At 45.6% G+C, this 22012-nt stretch overlaps 1 protein-coding gene across 1 annotated transcript in view; it reads left to right on the forward strand.

Annotated features, from left to right (window-relative positions):
- LOC137537857 (mucin-2-like) overlaps positions 1-22012 on the forward strand; it is a 350759-nt gene that overhangs the window by 243642 nt on the left and 85105 nt on the right. Inside the window, exons 19-20 of the mRNA XM_068259807.1 lie at positions 4434-4590; positions 21748-21876. Of these exons, the coding sequence (XP_068115908.1) occupies positions 4434-4590; positions 21748-21876 (286 nt within the window). The remainder of the gene's footprint in view (positions 1-4433; positions 4591-21747; positions 21877-22012) is intronic.

The raw sequence follows: 22012 nt of genomic DNA on the forward strand, positions 1-22012 counted from the left end.
GAGCTGGTGAAAATTCATCTGGCTGTAACAACAATGGCTGTGCATCAGTGATTTCACCACTAAATAATTCTTGCGAAGTGTCAAATGCAGCGGAAGTGGTGCTAGTAGTAGCGCTGGTGGCTGAGCAAGATGAGGTGTTCTGTGTCGCTAAATACTCAACCACGTCCTGACAATCTTGGGACGTGATGGGACGTGCCTTCTTCCGAGCACTGTACTGTGGGCCAGGTCCACACGCAATTACATTTACACGACCTCGCGCAGACCTGCCGGGTGGCCTTCCTCTGGCTCTGGCACTACCTCTTTCTCTACCTGTTTTGTCCATATCGGGTATGCACGGAGTGGTATATCACACTGCCTGCACTCACGTAGGTAGGTGGGTTCACTTAACTGCACAGGTATGCGCACTGATGCGGTGGGTTCACTGAACAGAACAGGTATACAGTGGCGGGTTCACAGAACAGGTATGCAGTGGCAGGTTCACTGAACACAACAGGTATGCAGTGGCGGGTTCACTAAACAGGTATACAGTGGCGGGTTCACTGAACAAAACAGGTATGCAGTGGTGGGTTCACAGCACAGGTATGCAGTGGTGGGTTCACTAAACAGGTATACAGTGGCGGGTCCACTGAACAGAACAGGTATGCAGTGGCGGGTTCACAGCACAGGTATGCAGTGGTGGGTTCACAGCACAGGTATGCAGTGGTGGGTTCACTGAACACAACAGGTATGCAGTGGCGGGTTCACTAAACAGTACAGGTATACAGTGGCGGGTTTACTGAACACAACAGGTATGCAGTGGCGGGTTCACTAAACAGTACAGGTATACAGTGGCGGGTTCACTGAACACAACAGGTATGCAGTGGCGGGTTCACTGAACAGGTATACAGTGGCGGGTTCACTGAACAGAACAGGTATGCAGTGGTGGGTTCACAGAACAGGTATGCAGTGGTGGGTTCACAGCACAGGTATGCAGTGGTGGGTTCACAGCACAGGTATGCAGTGGTGGGTTCACTAAACAGGTATACAGTGGCGGGTCCACTGAACAGAACAGGTATGCAGTGGCGGGTTCACTGAACACAACAGGTATGCAGTGGCAGGTTCACAGAACAGGTATGCAGTGGTGGGTTCACTGAACACAACAGGTATGCAGTGGCGGGTTCACTAAACAGTACAGGTATACAGTGGCGGGTTCACTGAACACAACAGGTATGCAGTGGCGAGTTCACTGAACAGGTATACAGTGGCTGGTTCACTGAACAGAACAGGTATGCAGTGGTGGGTTCACAGAACAGGTATGCAGTGGTGGGTTCACAGCACAGGTATGCAGTGGTGGGTTCACTAAACAGGTATACAGTGGCGGGTCCACTGAACAGAACAGGTATGCAGTGGCGGGTTCACTGAACACAACAGGTATGCAGTGGCGGGTTCACAGAACAGGTATGCAGTGGCAGGTTCACTGAACAGGTATGCAGTGGTCGGTTCACAGCACAGGTATGCAGTGGTGGGTTCACAGAACAGGTATGCAGTGGTGGGTTCACAGAACAGGTATGCAGTGGTGGGTTCACAGCACAGGTATGCAGTGGTGGGTTCACAGCACAGGTATGCAGTGGTGGGTTCACAGCACAGGTATGCAGTGGTGGGTTCACAGCACAGGTATGCAGTGGTGGGTTCACAGCACAGGTATGCAGTGGTGGGTTCACAGCACAGGTATGCAGTGGTGGGTTCGCAGAACAGGTATGCAGCCAGACAGGAACAAGTTAAGCCTAACTAATCTTTCCCTGAGAGACAGTCTGCAGCAGCTCGCCCTACTCTCACTAACGCAGGCAGCACACGAGTGACCGTAATGGCCGCCGCTGCCTGCCTTATATAAGGGGGGGTGGGGCTCCAGGGGCTAGTGTAGCCTAATTGGCTACACTGGGCCTGCTGACTGTGATGTAGAGGGTCAAAGTTGACCCTCCATGTGCATTATGGGGCGAACCGAACTTCCGCAAAGGTTCGCCTGCGGGACGCGAACGCGAACCACTGAAGTTCGCATGGAACCGTTCGCAGGCGAACCGTTCGGCCCAACTCTACTTCTCACGTGTACACCACTTTGTATTGGTCTTTCATTAGAAATTCCAATAAAAGTTATTCATGTTTGTGGCAGTAATGTGACAAAATGTGGAAAACTTCAAGGGGGCCGAATACTTTTGCAAGCCACTGTATATATAAACAGCAATTGACAAGTCACAGACTATTTATATCATGCTTTCTTTTCTCTTGTTGGACTCAAAGTACTAGAGCTGCAGCCACTAGGGCACATTCTACAGTTGGTAGCAGTGTTAGGAAGTCTTGCCAAGGTCTCCTTAACCTCTTGAGGTTGCGCAGCTTTAACAGTTTATTACTCAACCAAGAAACGTACTCCTCAAATGCTTCTTGGCTCCTTTCTGCCCACCAACAGGGATCTGATTGCTGCTGCAATATTTTTAAATACATTTTTGTGTTTTATTTTGTATTAAAAATTGTATTTTTTCTAATTTCCTTTCCTCTCTTGCCCTGAGATCCAACACTGTAATCACCTCTCATAAACATCAGCCTACGTGAGGGATCTGATTGTGAGCCACTCCAGGGGACAGCCAAGTGATAGAGCTGTCCCCAGTACAACACTGCACTAGATCGCAGCACTGTACAAAAGAAAATAACAGTTTTTTTGTCCCCCAACAGCCTGCCAGCTCCGATCGCAGCTGGCAGGCTGTTTAAAAAGCGGAGCTTCATAACTCAGCGGGGATGCGCGCGCATGTGCACCCACATTCCCTGCTAATCTCTGCCTACAGGACGTGACACTAATCGGCGTTACAGAGGAGTAAAAAGAGGAGTCCGCACACAGGCTTGCCAGGACAATGTGCAGTCCCATCACACACTTGCAATAAATTTCCGACCTGCAAGGCCGACGATCGTTTCGGGTCCACTTTATGAGGTGACATGTGACATGATCAGATAAACATGCACAGTGACATTGTGGTTAGCACACTTGCCTTGCAGCGCTGGGTCCCTGGTTTGAATACCAGGCAGGGCGCTATCTGCACGGAGTTTGTATGTTCTCCCCATTTCTGCATGGGCTTCCTCTGGGTACTCTGGTTTCCTCCCACATCCCTAAAACATAGAGATAAGTTATTTGGCTTGCTCCCAAATTGGCCCTAGACGATACATACACTACATGATGCATATATAAACATTCGATTGTGAGCCCTTCTGAGGGACAGTTAAGTGACAAGACAATATACTTTGTACAGCGCTGTGGAAGTTGTTGGCGCTATATAAATACTAAATAATAATATTAATGACCAGACTCTTTTTTCTTTTTTATCCTTTTGCTGAATGAGAAATTTTGCTGATTGAGAATTATATAAATTATAATTATTAGGCATGCAAGTGATAGCTTCTCTCTCTTGTCAGTACATTGTTGGGAACATAGTAAATCACGCGGATAGAAAATGATAGCCATAAAAGTTTTCATAGCAGAATACAACTTCTGATGGTGGGGGAAGGGATAGAAAAAGGTTAAAAGTTCTTGTATTTTAACTCTGGGACACGTAATAGGCTGCCATTGAGCAGAGACTATAAAACATTTAATCTACTTTGTAATTCTTTAAATATAAAATAAAATCATGGGATATCTAAAAAGATAATTTTAGTAGTAGTGGGATAAATATATAATACAATTGTTTATCTCATCAGTTTATTTTCACTTCGGGTTCACTTTAAAAGGAACCCGAGGTGAGAGACCTACGGAAGCTGCCATATTTATTACCTATTAAACAACACCAGTTGCCTGGCAGTCCTGCAGATATTTCTGGTCAGTAGTTTCTAAATCACACACCTGAAACAAGCATGCAACTAATCTTGTCAGATCTGTCATAGACATCTGCATGCTTGTCCAGGGCTGAGAATCATTAGCCAGGCAATGTGCACTATTTGAAAGGAAATTAACATGTCAGCCTCCATTTCTTTCTCACCTGGGGTTGCCTTTAAGCTCAGTACAAATGCTAGATGAATGTCGCATATCAGGGATCGGGAGCCGATCCCTGGGGTGACATGACTGGACAGAGACTGTAAAGACAAGTCGCTAGAATGCAGGATAGCGATGTGTTCTGTTGCTTTATTGGGGGGGGGGGAGGGCTGACGGAGCACTGACTCACTTCATGCAAGAACGGGGTAAGTGGGGGGAACAATGCTCCCAGCCAGGCAGATTACTGGCCGAGGGGGTCGAGGGCTGCTGTACACATGCTAGATTCTTAGCAGAGGTGGTCATTATCCACCACCATTGCTTTGTTTTATCTAGTGTGTTGTATGGGTCTTTAAGATAAGCAAGTCAGGATACTGCACCATCTCTGTTTTGCTTGTAGCTGTTGTAGCCAAAATTGTGACAAATGTAGTATGTCTTTTTGTTTCAGGAGGATCCAAGCAGCTATTACTGGGCATGTGTAAGAGATTCCTGTGCTTGTGATGAAGGAGGAGACTGTGATTGCCTTTGCACTGCAATAGCCGCCTATGCCCAGGTGTGCCTTTCTCACTGCATCTGTGTTGAGTGGAGAACTCCACGGCTTTGTCGTAAGTGTTTTAAATTTACCATGCCAAAATAAAAAAAATAAAACCAGATAATAATCAATGTTTTGATTCAAAGGGTAGTTTTCAGTAGCAGTGAAATCACTAATGCCTGAACAACACACTAAGACTCTTGGTTTTCCTGAGCTGGAAATCATCTGAGAAAAGATTTATCAAAGACAGCAGTCTATGTACAGATCTAAACACCCCATCAATTTAACAGCTTACTCATCAGAGTTCTCAAATAAAAACTTTTTGTCTGAAATTAGAATTGTGTTGCCTCTTGTAGAGGTACGACAGGACCCAGCACAGGATTTCACACTGCGTAAAGTGTGAATGCCCCCTAGGGCTATCATTATGTTTGCAATGGCATGCAGTGGTCAATGCAAAGCGGTAAGCGTAAAGGGGCCTAAACATTTGATCACATCACCAAAAGCAGTTGAGTTGCATGAGTCAGTTTCAGGCTCTGTGGGTGTGACTGCTGCTGGTTGGATCACACTGTCCTGTCGTTTGGATTGCAAGGGGGGAACCTATGGCTCAGTAAAAAAAACAGTGCCTGGGCTCCTGACTGGGTACTTTGAAAGTGATTATTTAACACCAACGATTTTCTATAATAATACAAACCGGGACAGATTTACCATATGGCACTGTAGGCACATGCCTACAGGCACTTGATGATGGAATGGCGGCTCACTCCACTCCCTGAGTGCTTCTCTCCCTCTCTCCCAATGCAGAGACCTGATGAAAGTATAAATGAAAGGTAACTCACCCGCCTCTCTGCGTTCCACTGATTAGATCTCCCCTCAGTCAGGGGAAGCTGTAGCTACTTAACCACTTCCCGACCGCCGTATATACAATTGGCGGCCGGGAAGTGCACCCCGCAAGGACCGCCGTATAGACAAATGGCGGCGGTCCTTGTAGGGGCATGGGCAGAGCGATCGCGTCATCCGTGACGCGATCCTCCGCCTCCGCCTGGCGCCGCTCACCCGCCGCAACATCCCGCCGGCCATACGGAAGCGCCGGCGGGATGTTAACCCGACGATCGCCGCATACAAAGTGTATAATACACTTTGTAATGTTTACAAAGTGTATTATACAGGCTGCCTCCTGCCCTGGTGGTCCCAGTGTCCGAGGGACCACCAGGGCAGGCTGCAGCCACCCTAGTCTGCACCAAGCACACTGATTTTTCCCCCCCTCCTGCCCCAGATCGCCCACAGCACCCATCAGACCCCCCCCCCCCTGCCCACCCCCCAGACTCCTGTTTGCACCCAATCACCCCCCTAATCACCCATCAATCACTCCCTGTCACTATCTGTCAACGCTATTTTTTTTTTATCCCCCCCCTGCCCCCTGCTCCCTCCTGATCACCCCCCCACCCCTCAGATTCTCCCCAGACCCCCCCCCAGACCCCCCCCCCCCCCCCCATGTACTGTATGCATCTATCCCCCCTGATCACCTGTCAATCACCTGTCAATCACCTGTCAATCACCCGTCAATCACCCCCTGTCACTGCCACCCATCAATCAGCCCCTAACCTGCCCCTTGCGGGCAATCTGATCACCCCCCCACACCAATAGATCGCCCGCAGATCCGACATCAGATCACCTCCCAAATCCATTGTTTACATCTATTCTCTCCTCTAAACACCCACTAATTACCCATCAATCACCCCCTATCACCACCTGTCACTTTTACCTATCAGATCAGACCCTAATCTGCCCCTTGCGGGCACCCAATCACCCGCCCACACGCTCAGATTGCCCTCTGACCCCCCCTTATCAATTCACCAGTGCATTAATTACATCTGTTCTTCCCTGTAATAACCCACTGATCACCTGTCAATCACCTGCCAATCACCTATCACCCATCAATCACCCCCTGTCACCCCCTGTCACTGCCACCCATCAATCAGCCCCTAACCTGCCCCTTGCGGGCAATCTGATCACCCACCCACACCATTAGATCGCCCGCAAACCCGCCGTCAGATTACCTCCCAAATGTATTGTTTACATCTGTTATCTTCTCTAAACACCCACTAATTACCCATCATTCACCCATCAATCACCCCCTATCACCACCTTTCACTGTTACCTATCAAATCAGACCCTAATCTGCCCCTTGCGGGCACCCAATCACCCGCCCACACGCTCAGATTGCCCTCAGACCCCCCCTTATCAATTCGCCAGTGCATTAATTACATCTGTCCTTCTCTGTAATAACCCACTGATCACCTGTCAATCACCTATCACCCATCAATCACCCCCTGTCACTGCCACCCAACAATCAGCCCCTAACCTGCCCCTTGCGGGCAATCTGATCACCCACCCACACCAATAGATCGCCCGCAGATCCGACATCAGATCACCACCCAAGCGCAGCGTTTACATCTATTCTCTCCTCTAAACACCCACTAATTACCCATCAATCACCCATCAATCACCCCCTATCACCACCTGTCACTGTTACCCATCAGATCAGACCCTAATCTGCCCCTTTGCGGGCACCCAATCACCCGCCTACACGCTCAGATTGCCCTCAGACCCCCCCTTATCAATTCGCCAGGGCATTATTTACATCTGTCCTTCCCTGTAATAACCCACTGATCACCTGTCAATCACCCATCAATCACCCCCTGTCACTGCCACCCATCAATCACCCCCTGTCACTGCCACCCATCAATCAGCCCCTAACCTGCCCCTTGCGGACAAACTGATCACCAACCCACACCAATAGATCGCCCGCAGATCCGACATCAGATCACCACCCAAGCGCAGTGTTTACATCTATTCTCTCCTCTAAACACCCACTAATTACCCATAATTTACCCATCAATCACCCCCTATCACCACCTGTCACTGTTACCCATCAGATCAGACCCTAATCTTCCCCTTGCGGGCACCCAATCACCCGCCTACACGCTCAGATTGCCCTCAGACCCCCCCTTATCGATTCGCCAGTGCAATATTTACATCTGTTCTCCCCTGTAATAACCCACTGATTACCTGTCAATCACCTATGAATCACCCATCAATCACCCCCTGTCACTGCCACCCATCAATCACCCGCTGTCACTGTCACCCATCAATCAGCCCCTAACCTGCCCCTTGCGGGCAATCTGATCACCCACCCACACCAATAGATCGCCCGCAGATCCGACGTCCGATCACCTCCCGAGTGCAGTGTTTACATCTGTTCTCTACCCTAAACACCCACTAATTACCCATCAATCACCCCCTGTCACTGCTACCTATCAGATTAGACCCCTATCTGCCCCTAGGGCACTCAATCACCCGCCCACACCCTCAGAATGCCCTCAGACCCCAGCCCTGATCACCTCGCCAGTGCATTGCTTGCATCTCCCCCTTTAATCACACCTTGAGACACCCATCAATCACCTCCTGTCACCCCCTAGCACACCTACACATCAGATCAGGCCCTAATTTGCCCCGTGTGGGCTCCTGATCACTCGGCCAAACCCTCAGATCCCCCTCAGACCCCCTTCCGATCACCTCCCCAGTGCATTGATTGCATCTATTTTCCCCTCTAACCACCCCCTGAGACACCCATCAATCACCTCCTGTCACCCCCCTAGCACTCCTATCCATCAGATCAGGCCCAATACAACCTGTCATCTAAAAGGCCACCCTGCTTATGACCGGTTCCACAAAATTCGCCCCCTCATAGACCACCTGTCATCAAAATTTGCAGATGCTTATACCCCTGAACAGTCATTTTGAGACATTTGGTTTCCAGACTACTCACGGTTTTGGGCCTGTAAAATGCCAGGGCGGTATAGGAACCCCACAAGTGACCCCATTTTAGAAAAAAAGACACCCCAAGGTATTCTGTTAGGTGTATGACGAGTTCATAGAAGATTTTATTTTTTGTCAAAAGTTAGCGGAAATTGATTTTTATTGGTTTTTTTTCACAAAGTGTCATTTTTCACTAACTTGTGACAAAAAATAAAATCTTCTATGAACTCGCCATACACCTAATGGAATACCTTGGGGTGTCTTCTTTCTAAAATGGGGTCACTTGTGGGGTTCCTATACTGCCCTGGCATTTTAGGGGCCCTAAACCGCGAGGAGTAGTCTAGAAAACAAATGCCTCAAAATGACCTGTGAATAGGACGTTGGGCCCCTTAGCGCACCTAGGCTGCAAAAAAGTGTCACACATGTGGTACCGCCGTACTCAGGAAAAGTAGTATAATGTGTTTTGGGGTGTATTTTTACACATGCCCATGCTGGGTGGGAGAAATTTCTATGTAAATGGACAATTGTGTGTAAAAAAATCAAACAATTGTCATTTACAGAGATATTTCTCCCACTTAGCATGGGTATGTGTAAAAATACACCCCAAAACGCATTATACTACTTCTCCTGAGTATACCAACCAGGAGAAAGTGCAGGGAAGAGGAGCTGGCACTCAATGGTGGCTAACTTGCAAGGTGATCCGGAAGAGCTCAGCACGTGCTCTCAGCTGTATTAATTCATGTGCAGTAGAGAAGAAAATAGCGCTGGGCACCAAAACTATGCTTGCTAATTTATTCCAGGATCATACAGACATACAAAGTAGGGGGTAACAAAACGATCAAACAGCCGTTTCGCGGGATAAAAGTTGCCCGCTTCCTCAGAGATCCAAGGATCTCTGAGGAAGCGGGCAACTTTTATCCCGCGAAACGGCTGTTAGATCGTTTTGTTACCCCCTACTTTGTATGTCTGTATGATCCTGGAATAAATTAGCAAGCATAGTTTTGGTGCCCAGCGCTATTTTCTTCTCTACTGCACTTCTCCTGAGTATGGTGGTACCACATGTGTGGCACTTTTTTACACCCTAAGTACGCTAAGGGGCCCAAAGTCCAATGAGTACCTTTAGGATTTCACAGGTCATTTTGCGACATTTGGTTTCAAGACTACTCCTCAGGGTTTAGGGCCCCTAAAATGCCAGGGCAGTATAGGAACCCCACAAATGACCCCATTCTAGAAAGAAGACACCCAAAGGTATTCCGTACGGAGTATGGTGAGTTCATAGAAGATTTTATTTTTTGTCACAAGTTAGCGGAAAATGACACTTTGTGAAAAAAAACAATTAAAATCAATTTCCGCTAACTTGTGACAAAAAAATAAAAACTTCTATGAACTCACCATACTCCTAACGGAATACCTTGGGGTGTCTTCTTTCTAAAATGGGGTCATTAGTAGGGTTCCTATACTGCCCTGGCATTTTAGGGGCCCTAAACCGTGAGGAGTAGTCTTGAAACAAAAATGACCTGTGAAATCCTAAAGGTACTCATTGGACTTTGGGCCCCTTAGTGCAGTTAGGGTGAAAAAAAGTGCCACACATGTGGTATCGCCGTACTCGGGAGAAGTAGTATAATGTGTTTTGGGGTGTATTTTTACACATACCAATGCTGGGTGGGAGAAATACCTCTGTGAATGACAATCTTTTGATTTTTTTTACACACAATTGTCCATTTACAGAGGTATTTCTCCCACCCAGCATGGGTATGTGTAAAAATACACCCCAAAACACATTGTACTACTTCTCCCGAGTACGGCGATACCACATGTGTGGCACTTTTTTGCACCCTAACTGCGCTAAAGGGTCCAAAGTCCAATGAGTACCTTTAGGATTTCACAGGTCATTTTGAGAAATTTCGTTTCAAGACTACTCCTCACGGTTTAGGGCCCCTAAAATGCCAGGGAAGTATAGGAACCCCACAAATGACCCCATTTTAGAAAGAAGACACCCCAAGGTATTCCGTTAGTAGTATAGCGAGTTCATAGAAGATTTTATTTTGTGTCACAAGTTAGCGGAAATAGATTTTAATTGTGTTTTTTCACAAAGCGTCATTTTCCGCTAACTTGTGACAAAAAATAAAATCTTCTATGAACTCACCATACTCCTAACGGAATACCTTGGGGTGTCTTCTTTCTAAAATGGGGTTATTTGTGGGGTTCCTATACTGCCCTGGCATTTTAGGGGCCCTAAACCGTGAGGAGTAGTCTTGAAACGAAATTTCTCAAAATGACCTGTGAAATCCTAAAGGTACTCATTGGACTTTGGGCCCTTTAGTGCAGTTAGGGTGCAAAAAAAGTGCCACACATGTGGTATCACAGTACTCAGGAGAAGTAGTATGATGTGTTTTGGGGTGTATTTTTACGCATACCCATGCTGAGTGGGAGAAAGATCTCTGTAAATGGACAATTGTGTGTAAAAAAAATTAAAAAATTGTCATTTACAGAGATATTTCTCCCACCCAGCATGGGTATGTGTAAAAATACACCCCAAAACACATTATACTACTTCTCCTGAGTATGGCAATACCACATGTGTGGCACTTTTTTGCAGCCTAACTGCGCTAAGGGGTCCAAAGTCCAATGAGCACCTTTAGGCTTTACAGGGGTGCTTACAATTTAGCACCCCCCAAAATGTCAGGACAGTAAACACACCCCACAAATGACCCATTTTGGAAAGTAGACCCTTCAAGGTATTCAGAGAGGGGCATGGTGAGTCCGTGGCAGATTTCATTTTTTTTTTTGTCGCAAGTTAGAAGAAATGGAAACTTTTTTTTTTTTTGTCACAAAGTGTCATTTTCCGCTTACTTGTGACAAAAAATAATATCTTCTATGAACTCATTATGCCTCTCAGTGAATACTTTGGGATGTCTTCTTTCCAAAATGGGGTCATTTGGGGGGTATTTATACTTTCCTGGAATTCTAGCCCCTCATGAAACATGACAGGGGGTCAGAAAAGTCATAGATGCTTGAAAATAGGAAAATTCACTTTTTGCACCATAGTTTGTAAACGCTATAACTTTTACCCAAACCAATAAATATACACTGAATGGGTTTTTTTTTATCCAAAACATGTTTGTCCACATTTTTCGCGCTGCATGTATACAGAAATTTTACTTTATTTGAAAAATGTCAGCACAGAAAGTTAAAAAAATCATTTTTTTGCCAAAATTCATGTCTTTTTTGATGAATATAATAAAAAGTAAAAATCGCAGGAGCAATCAAATAGCACCATAAGAAAGCTTTATTAGTGACAAGAAAAGGAGCCAAAATTCATTTAGGTGGTAGGTTGTATGAGCGAGCAATAAACCGTGAAAGCTGCAGTGGTCTGAATGGAAAAAAAGTGGCCGGTCCTTAAGGGGTAGAAAGCCCTAGGTCCTCAAGTGGTTAATATCTCTAGCTTAACTTAGGTTCCTCTAGCTGCCTAATACTAAGGGGCACCTGTAGCTACATAATATGGAGGCTACTTCTGGTTACCAATCACTAAGGGGCACCTGTAGCTACCCTTGCCGGGCAAGGGAAGTAAGGTAGAAGTGACAGTTGGGCAAGCCAGCACACTTGCAGTGCAGTTTGGTGGGAGTTTGTAGGTTTATGGAGGGTACAATCTAAGATGCCAGGACATCTGTGCCCATAGGCTCCTGTAAGGTAAATCTGGGCCTGGATAAAAATCCATGTTCCAGCGCAGGTCTAGGAAAACAATTATGATTTTAAAACTCATATGCTTTTAGGTGTCACGTGTGTTTTGGAGGCTTTGTGAGTTTATGGCTGTGTGAATGCAGTTGTGGCTATTTGCCCACAGCAAAGGCTTTTTATTTTCCTGAGAAATCTGCATTTTTGAAATTACACGTTTACTGTATATAAGTGCACACAACCACAGATGTTTCAATGCTTATTCACCCATATACAGAAAGGATCACCGCTCTACCTCCTCACCAAAAAGGTGCTGGAAACCAATGCAGCAGACATAGTATGGATAGAGTAGAGTCCGCACACTTCCAGGTTGAAGAGTCCACAAGAGTTTTTTTTATCAATACACAGGTACAGCTAAAACGGCTGACATGTTTCGGACAACAGTCCTTACTTGTAGCCTAACACTTGTGGACTCTTCAACCTGGAAGTGTGCAGACTCTACTCTACCCATTCTTATTCACCCATCCTCCACCATGCTCCAACATGACACAGGTAAGAATTGCAACCAATTTTGTTATCTTAATACAAGACCATTTTTAAAAGATCTAGGCTATGTTCTCCAGCATGTCACACACACACAAAAAAAAAACCATCAAAATAGTAAGGGCCCTTTCACACCAGAGGGCTTTTTCGGCGTTTTAACGCCACGGCCGAAGTTAGCGTTTTCCTAGGTAAAAGGAAAGTCTATAGACTCATTTTACCATTCACACTTAACGCCGCGTTTTGGAGCGTTGCGTTTCAACGCTCAGAGGCGCTTTTTCTGGGCCTACCGCGGCGTTTCTCATTACAATTGATACTAATGTATGGGCGTTAAAACGCCTTAAAAATGCCTTGAAAACGCCAGCAGCCAAAACGCAGCGTTTTGCCTTTTCTCTGATGCCTGTAGTGTGAAAGAGCCCTCAATAAATGAATAAAATAAAAATTGAACAAAAATGGATTATTCTGACGTAAGTGATATGTTTTATGAGTGAAGCAGGTAATACGTTTAGCACTTATCTGGTCTCTTTTTTAAATAAATCCCCCTTCATTTAAATTCACTAGTGAATTTACATGAAAATAACATTGGGATAAAAAGATGTTCACATGAGTTCTATCTTGCTCTGCTGGATGAGCTAATGCTTGCTCTGTTAAGATGGGCTGTTCTACCAGAGAGTAGTTCACAGCGAACAAGGGGTGTTTGCTGTTTACGTTTAATGCAAAATTTATTTAAAAAAAAAATTGCATTTCCATTTTCCCTATAGACTTTCATGGTGGCATCTGGGAGTCCCCTTTTAGAAGGGGACCCCAAGATGCTCGCCCCCCCCTCCCAGGAGAAATTAGAAAAAGGGGTACAAAGTACCCCTTACCCATTTCCACAAAGGGTTAAATGAAATAAAAACACGACGACAAAAAAGGTCCTTTAATGTTCTTAATTAACCAGAAATACTCAATGGCGCACGGAAGGGGGTGTTCCGGGTGTCTGGAACCACCCCCTCGCACCTAGACTGGAAGTGCCTCCTGAATCTGAACAGCGACAGCCTCTGTTATAGTGCAGCTGCCGCCTGCTCATGTGTGTGCGCCGGGATCCCCATCGGCCGCAGAGGGGCCCGGGGCCCGCCAGCCGTGTGTGGGGGGGAGCGCTGATGACCTCTCAATTGCGGGACCCCCCAGCCAGGTGCAGAACTTCTTCCCCGCAGCCCCGCAGTCTCCCGAGAGGCAGAGCAGGGCTACGGCAAGATGGCTGCCGAAACCCTGCACTGGAGACTATTTGTGTCTCCAGTACAGGGCTTCGGGAGCCATCTTGCCGTAGCCCTGCAATCTGCCTGTCAGCATGGGAGATGTGCTGCAGGAGGACTCGGGGAGCTGCACGCCAGATGCCAGGAGAGGATACTTCTGTCAGGTAAGTGAATTGTTTTTTTTTTCACAGGTGCATGCCATTTTTTTTTCTGGTGTCTGCTGCCTACATTGTGATTTTCTGGTCACTGCTGCCCACATTGTGATTTTCAGGTGACTGCTGCCCACATTACAATTTTCTGGTCACTGCTGCCCACATTACGATTTTCTGGTCACTGCTGCCCACATTACGATTTTCAGGTGTCTGCTGCCCACATTACGATTTTCTGGTCACTGCTGCCCACATTGCGATTTTCAGGTGTCTGCTGCCCACATTGCGATTTTCAGGTGTCTACTGCCCACATTACGATTTTCTGGTAACTGCTGCCCACATTACGATTTTCTGGTGACTGCTGCCCACATTACGATTTTCAGGTGTCTACTGCCCACATTACGATTTTATGGTAACTGCTGCCCACATTACGATTTTCTGGTGACTGCTGCCCACATTGCGATTTTCAGGTGTCTACTGCCCACATTATGATTTTCTGGTAACTGCTGCCCACATTACGATTTTCTGGTAACTGCTGCCCACATTACGATTTTCTGGTGTCTGCTGCCTACATTACGATTTTCAGGTGTCTGCTGCCCACATTACGATTTTCTGGTCACTGCTGCCCACATTACGATTTTCTGGTGACTGCTGCCCACATTACGATTTTCTGGTGACTGCTGCCCACATTGTGATTTTCAGGTGTCTGCTGCCCACATTACGATTTTCTGGTCACTGCTGCCCACATTGCGATTTTCTGGTCACTGCTGCCCACATTGCGATTTTCAGTTGTCTGCTGCCCACATTACGATTTTCTGGTCACTGCTGCTCACATTGTGATTTTCAGGTGACTGCTGCCCACATTGCGATTTTCAGGTGTCTGCTGCCCACATTACGATTTTGTGGTCACTGCTGAAAACATTGCGATTTTCTGGTGAATGTTGCCCACATTACGATTTTCAGGTGTCTGCTGCCCACATTGTGATTTTCAGGTGTCTGCTGCCCACATTGTGATTTTCAGGTGTCTGCTGCCCACATTACGATTTTCTGGTCACTGCTGAAAACATTGCGATTTTCTGGTGACTGTTGCCCACATTTCGATTTTCAGGTCTGCTACCTGTGTGATAAATGGGGGTCATCTGGTCACCTATACTAAAGAGGGGTGGGGTAATTTCGTTATCTATAATAAAGGGGGGGTTATCTGGCTACTTAATCACTGCCACATTATATATATTTTGGTGAAACACTACTGCATCATGTGTATTTTGTAGGGAAACACTGCCCATTGTGTGTATTTTGTGGAGAAATGCTGTACATCATGTGGATTTTGTGGGCAAACGCATGCGCGGTAGTGTGCGGCTTGCCAAAAGAGACCTATCAGGAATCCCCCCTTGAAAATCCTGGATTTGCCCCTGATACTTACCTGTACCTTTAAAAAAAAGTTCCCACGCCAATATCCTCTATCTTGCGACCTACATTCACACTTGTACCCACTGTCCCCCTTCACATACCTTGCAAATTTGGTGGTTTTAGCACCTAAGGGGACTTTGCTATTAACCGCTAAAATTGGCGGCCCTTCGACTGCCGTGTAAGTCTATGGAAACAGCTGCGAATAGATTCACAAATTTTTGAGGAAATTCGTGTTCGAAATTTGCAAACTTAAAATTTGATGTTCGGCCCATCTCTATTGCTCTGTAGTGTAATAGTATAATACCGGTAGTATCATGTGATTTGCAATTGCCAACCCTTGTTAAAATAAGGACAAATTACATGTTGTTCATGCTTTCACTCTTTTACTTTTTTTTTTTTTTTACACATTCAAAATATGCAACCTGTTGTTTATGATTTCAACAGAGAGACTGGGGAGTTGAGAGCTAGGCTGCGGTCAAGGGGGGTACCCAGATAAGATGGTAATCAGAGCCTACCACATGGCCCTAGCTAGGGACAGGTTGAGCTTGCTCAAAAAGAGGGATAATGACAAAGGAATCACTGCTGCTGCCTCTGGTGTTAAGTCTGCTGCCTGGTTGTAAGTCTGCTACTTTTGGTGCCCATTTCTATGAGGTTGGGCAGAGATTCTTTGATCTCTAAAATAGTGGGCAGCTATCCCCACATGGCTGCACGGAGGTGTACCAATTTGGGCGATCTATAGGTCAGCAGTGAATTCAAATGAGATAGACGAAAGAGTAGGAATGTGTCAAATAAAGGGATGTTTAAAGAGAAACTCCGAACAAGAATTGAACTTTATCCCAATCAGTAGCTGATACCCCCTTTTACACGAGAAATCTATTGCTTTTCACAAACAGACCATCAGGGGCGCTGTATGACTGATATTGTGGTGAAACCCCTCCCACAAGAAGCTCTGAGGACCGAGGTACTCTTGGCAGTTTCCTGTCTGTGAACCTTGTAACATTGTGGGAAATAGCTGTTTACAGCTGTCTCCAACTGCCAAAACAGCTAGCAGCAGCTACATCACTTGCCCACAGTAAAAATGTCACCATGTAATAAATGTCAGAATGTAAATCTGGGAGAGGAAAGATTTTACAATGAGCAAACACTGACTAAATCATTTATACATAATTATGGTAAAAAATGAAGCACTTTTTTTATTACATTATTTTCACTGGAGTTCCTCTTTAAGTGCCTTGATTGTGATATATGTCAATATGTACAGAAAGGCAGCACAAAATCATTCCCTTTGAATGATCGAATTGTATGTTCCACTGAGAGGGTGATCTATCAGATCAGTTGTCCATGTAATCTGATGTATATTGGCAAAATTTTAGAGCTTTGAACACACGTATACCATAGGTGAGCAAATTTTTAATATTAAAAATCTAAATGTGGAGAGAAAGAAGTTTAATCTGATGATATTGCATTTTAAAACTGTGCATATCTCTGACCCGCGGGGGTTAAAAGTAATGGAGATTTTAAGGTTAAAAATAAGTCCCAGACGTGGTGATTATGATAAGGAACTGAGAAGAAGGGAGTCTGCTTTAATTATTGAATGCTGCAGTCTAATCCCCCAAGGATTAACCGGCTCAGCCCCACAGTGTCGAAAACCTCATGCATCCGAGCAACGTTCACCTCCCATTAATTTGCCACATAACTTTATCACTACTTATCACAATGAATTGATCTATATCTCGTTTTTTCTGCCACCAATTAGGCTTTCTTTGGGTGGAACATTTTGCTAAGAATTATTTTTTTCTAAATCCATTTTAACAGGAAGATTAAGAAAGAAATGAAAAAAAATTATTATTTCTCAGTTTTTGGCCATTATAGTTTGAAATTAATATACGCTACCGTAATTAAAACTCATGTATTTGTTTTGTCCATTTGTCCCAGTTATTACATCATTCAAATGATGTCCCTATCACAATTTATGGTGCCAATATTTTGTTTAGACATAAAGGAGCATTTTTTCAATTTGTGTCCATCACTATTTACAAGCTCTCATGACATGCATATTTAAAAAGTTCAGACCCTTAGGTAACTATTTATGTTTTTTTTTTTTTTATTGTAATTGTTTTATTTTTTTTAGTAAACAAATTATTTGGGTAATTTTTGGTGTGGGAGGGAAACAGCTAATTTTAAATGTAAAATAATGTAATGATCTCGCATCCAAAAACTAGAAAGAGGACGGGAATTTTTTTTGGGGGGGCAGAAAGACGGGCGGCAGTCTCTGATGAGAGATGGTCGGTTTTTCTGCGGAAGACTTAGATCGGTGAATGGGAACTATAGTCCCATTCACTGATCGGGGAGCTAGCGGCAGGCGGTGGGAGCGTGCGCCCGATTGCATACACCGCGCAGCAGCAGAGCCTGTCTGGACAAACATCCTCGTCCAGATAGGCTGAACTGGTTAAATAAGGATCTCAATATGAAAGTTTTCCTCTAAACACTGTGCCTGCGCAAGTTCTCCCCCTATGGAGGATATTCTGCGTTTCCCCTTGTTGCTAGGACAACTAGGGCTTGGATACTTTGGCCTCAATTCACTAAGCTTTATCGAACATTTTATCGAACGTTTGATAATTTACCTCATGATTAAAATCTAATTTTGAATTCACTAAAGTGTTATAGATGTATCGAATGTTGTATCGATAAAGTGTTCAATAAATATATAGCACTTTAGTGAATTCAAAATTAGATTTTACTCATGAGGTAAATTATCAAGCGTTCAATAAAGTGTTTGATAAAGTTTAGTGAATTGAGGCCTTTGTGCTTTTAATTTTCATACGCAATGGTATGCACTTGCGCCCATGGAGTATAAAGGGGCGTACCTTCAAGCAAGACGTCACGTCTAAAGAAGCTCAGGATTAGACGAAACACGTGAAGTGATACGTGACGTCCGAGGTTGGACGGACCAAGCTCCTCTTTGCCTCTGCAACCCTCCTCCCCAGCACGGCGTGGTCTTCCATTGACATATGTGGATTGCATGCACCCCACCGCTGCTGCGGCTTGAGCATACAGATCCCAGCTCGCTGCTGGTGGGTACGTTTTTCCCTTAGTCTGTGCACCGCTGATGCCTTGAAGGAGCAGGAAGCGAAGTAAAGGCAAGAAACCCTGGAACTTCAAAAGGGTAACTATAGTGGTTAACCACATGACATATAATCTGCTAAAAAGACCTGTAGCATCCACATGTGCGGGGAGGTTTGACACTGGCCTGTGTCAGTAATAGTTGTGTAAGGGAATTCCCAGAGTTGTGCATAAGCTGTGGCACATGGGGTTGAGCAGAAACCTGCTACACTTTATCACCCATCTGGCCATCATTGTTAGCAAGACATATGATTGGTAGAGATGGGCCGAACGGTCCGCCGGCGAACGGTTCCCGGCGAACCTTGATGGTTCGCGTTCGCCTCCCGCAGGCGAACGTTTCCGGAAGTTCGGTTCGCCCCACAAGGCACTATGAGGGTCTACTTTGACCCTCTACATCACAGTCAGCAGGCCCAGTGTAGCCAATTAGGCTACACTAGCCCCTGGAGCCCCAACCCCCTTATATAAAGCAGGCAGCGGCGGCCATTACGGTCACTCGTGTGCCTGCATTAGTGAGAGTAGGGCGAGCTGCTGCAGACTGTCTCTCAGGGAAAGATTAGTTAGGCTTAACTTGTTCCTCCTGGGCTGGCTGCATACCTGTTCTGTGAACCCACCACTGCATACCTGTGCTGTGAACCCACCACTGCATACCTGTGCTGTGAACCCACCACTGCATACCTGTGCTGTGAACCCACCACTGCATACCTGTGCTGTGAACCCACCACTGCATACCTGTGCTGTGAACCCACCACTGCATACCTGTGCTGTGAACCCACCACTGCATACCTGTGCTGTGAACCCACCACTGCATACCTGTGCTGTGAACCCACCACTGCATACCTGTGCTGTGAACCCACCACTGCATACCTGTGCTGTGAACCCACCACTGCATACCTGTGCTGTGAACCCACCACTGCATACCTGTGCTGTGAACCCACCACTGCATACCTGTGCTGTGAACCCACCACTGCATACTTGTTCTGTGAACCCACCACTGCATACCTGTGCTGTGAACCCACCACTGCATACCTGTGCTGTGAACCCACCACTGCATACCTGTGCTGTGAACCCACCACTGCATACCTGTGCTGTGAACCCACCACTGCATACCTGTTCTGTGAACCCACCACTGCATACCTGTTCTGTGAACCCACCACTGCATACCTGTGCAGTGAACCCACCACTGCATACCTGTTCTGTGAACCCACCACTGCATACCTGTTCTGTTCAGTGAACCCGCCACTGCATACCTGTTCAGTGAACCCATCACTGCATACCTGTTCAGTGAACCCGCCACTGCATACCTGTTCTGTTCAGTAGACCCGCCACTGCATACCTGTTCTGTGAACCCGCCACTGTATACCTGTTCTGTTCAGTGAACCCGCCACTGTATACCTGTACTGTTCAGTGAACCCGCCACTGCATACCTGTTCTGTTCAGTGGACCCGCCACTGTATACCTGTTTAGTGAACCCGCCACTGCATACCTGTTCTGTTCAGTGGACCCGCCACTGCATACCTGTTCTGTTCAGTGGACCCGCCACTGTATACCTGTTTAGTGAACCCGCCACTGCATACCTGTTGTGTTCAGTGAACCTGCCACTGCATACCTGTTCTGTGAACCCGCCACTGTATACCTGTTCTGTTCAGTGAACAGTTTGGTGTGTCAGTGTGAAGCAGTACCTTAATTACACTACCTGATTGATGTATACACATGCAAGATGTTTTAAAGCACTTTAGGCCTGTCATTTAGCATTCAATGTGATTTCTGCCCTTAAAACGCTGCTTTGCGTCAAATCCAGATTTTTCCTGGGGACTTTTGGCGTGTATCCCACTCCGCCATGCCCTTCTCCAGGTGTTAGACCCCTTTAAACATCTTTTCCATCACTTTTGTGGCCAGCATAATCATTTTTTTTTTCAAAGTTCGCATCCCCATTGAAGTCTATTGCGGTTCGCAAACTTTAACGCGAACCGAACCTTCCGCGAAAGTTCGTGAACCCGGTTCGCGAACCTAAAATCGGAGGTTCGGCCCATCTCTAATGATTGGGCCCGCAGAATTTAAAGTTGGTTCAGGAATAGAAGTGCACTCCCACCAAGGACTATTTTTTTCAAGGGCTTTCCATTTCCAATATTTGCTTTTAAATGGGGTTTTTTATGCTGTTTGTTGTCCAAGTTTTCATATTATTGGGTCTAATAAAATTGATGATTATGTTTATAGCCCTGTGCACCCTTACATTGTGTTTCCTATTGTACGTCCTTCCCAGAAAATGATCCCAAGGCTATAGCACTTTTTATGCTAAGTATTAGGGCTCTTTCACACTAGGAGCTAATCCGTGCGTTTTGACGGATCGCTCCTAGGATGCAGTTAGAAAGGTAACATGAAAGTCTATTTGACTTTTTCTCACTTTTTCTAACCCTAACACACAATTGCTCAATTCCTTAATGACCAAGTTTGTGAGCTTTGCGGTCTTTGGCATAAATCATTTGCACTGAAATGAAACAAATCTGATTGGCTGTTTGTGGCTCCCCCCTTTTTCTGAATTTGAACCCTAGTCGCCAAATGACCAACTGTACTAGATTTGAGGCTTGTGCCATTAACAATGCAAGAACGGCAGAGGTGGGACAAGGTCCTTCAGCACCCAAGGCTGAGACAGCAAAATGCGCCCCTCCATCCCTCCCACCCCAGCCTTCACACACTGATTGCTATTAGACTAATAGGTGCCCCAGGGCACACAACCTCCCCAACACCTTAATATCTAGTTATCTGGCTTGCAGTCACTGTCATGTATCCCCTTTTCTTATTTCTTTCTGCTTCAAACACAATTGGAAATGACAGCTGAGTGAATTGTGCGCCCCCTCCTACACTGCGCCCTGAGGCTGGAGCCTCTCCAGCCTCTGCCTCGGCCCGGCCCTGAAGAACAGCAGCAATACAATTTTTCCCTTGAAAATCAACAGGTGAATTTGGATTGGCTTTTGTAGGCTCCACTCACTTTTATGAGTATTAATCCCAGTCACCCAGTGACCAAGTTTGAGAACCCTCCCATTAACAGTGTAAGAATGGCTGCAGATTACATTTTCCCAGTGAAATTTGTATTTGTCTCTGCCCATTTTGTGGTTATGGGGATACAAATTATCCTATATCTTGTCAGCCTTTGTTGTTTGATTGAGTAACAAACATCCAAACTTTCCCATTTATATTATTAGTGAGATAGTTGTGGCAACATGCCTGTGGCTTACTTTATGTTTCCAGAATATGATAAATATGTATGTTCTGTCTTTACAGCTGTGTTCTGTGACTATTACAACAAGAAGGGAGAGTGTGAGTGGCACTATGATGCCTGTGAATCCAACTGTTTGAAAACTTGCAGAAATCCCTCAGGAATATGCATGGATGATGTTTTCAAAGTGGAAGGTAACAGAAAACACATATTTATTAAAAAGAAAAAAAAAAGTATTTTAATTTGCAGTTACAATTAACCAGCCTGGCGTTCTATTAAGATCGCCAGGCTGGAGACCGGACGTTTTTTTTTTTAATAAAAAAAAACTAT

The sequence above is a fragment of the Hyperolius riggenbachi genome, chromosome 11 (assembly GCF_040937935.1).
Source record: "Hyperolius riggenbachi isolate aHypRig1 chromosome 11, aHypRig1.pri, whole genome shotgun sequence".
Taxonomy (NCBI): Eukaryota; Metazoa; Chordata; class Amphibia; order Anura; family Hyperoliidae; genus Hyperolius; species Hyperolius riggenbachi.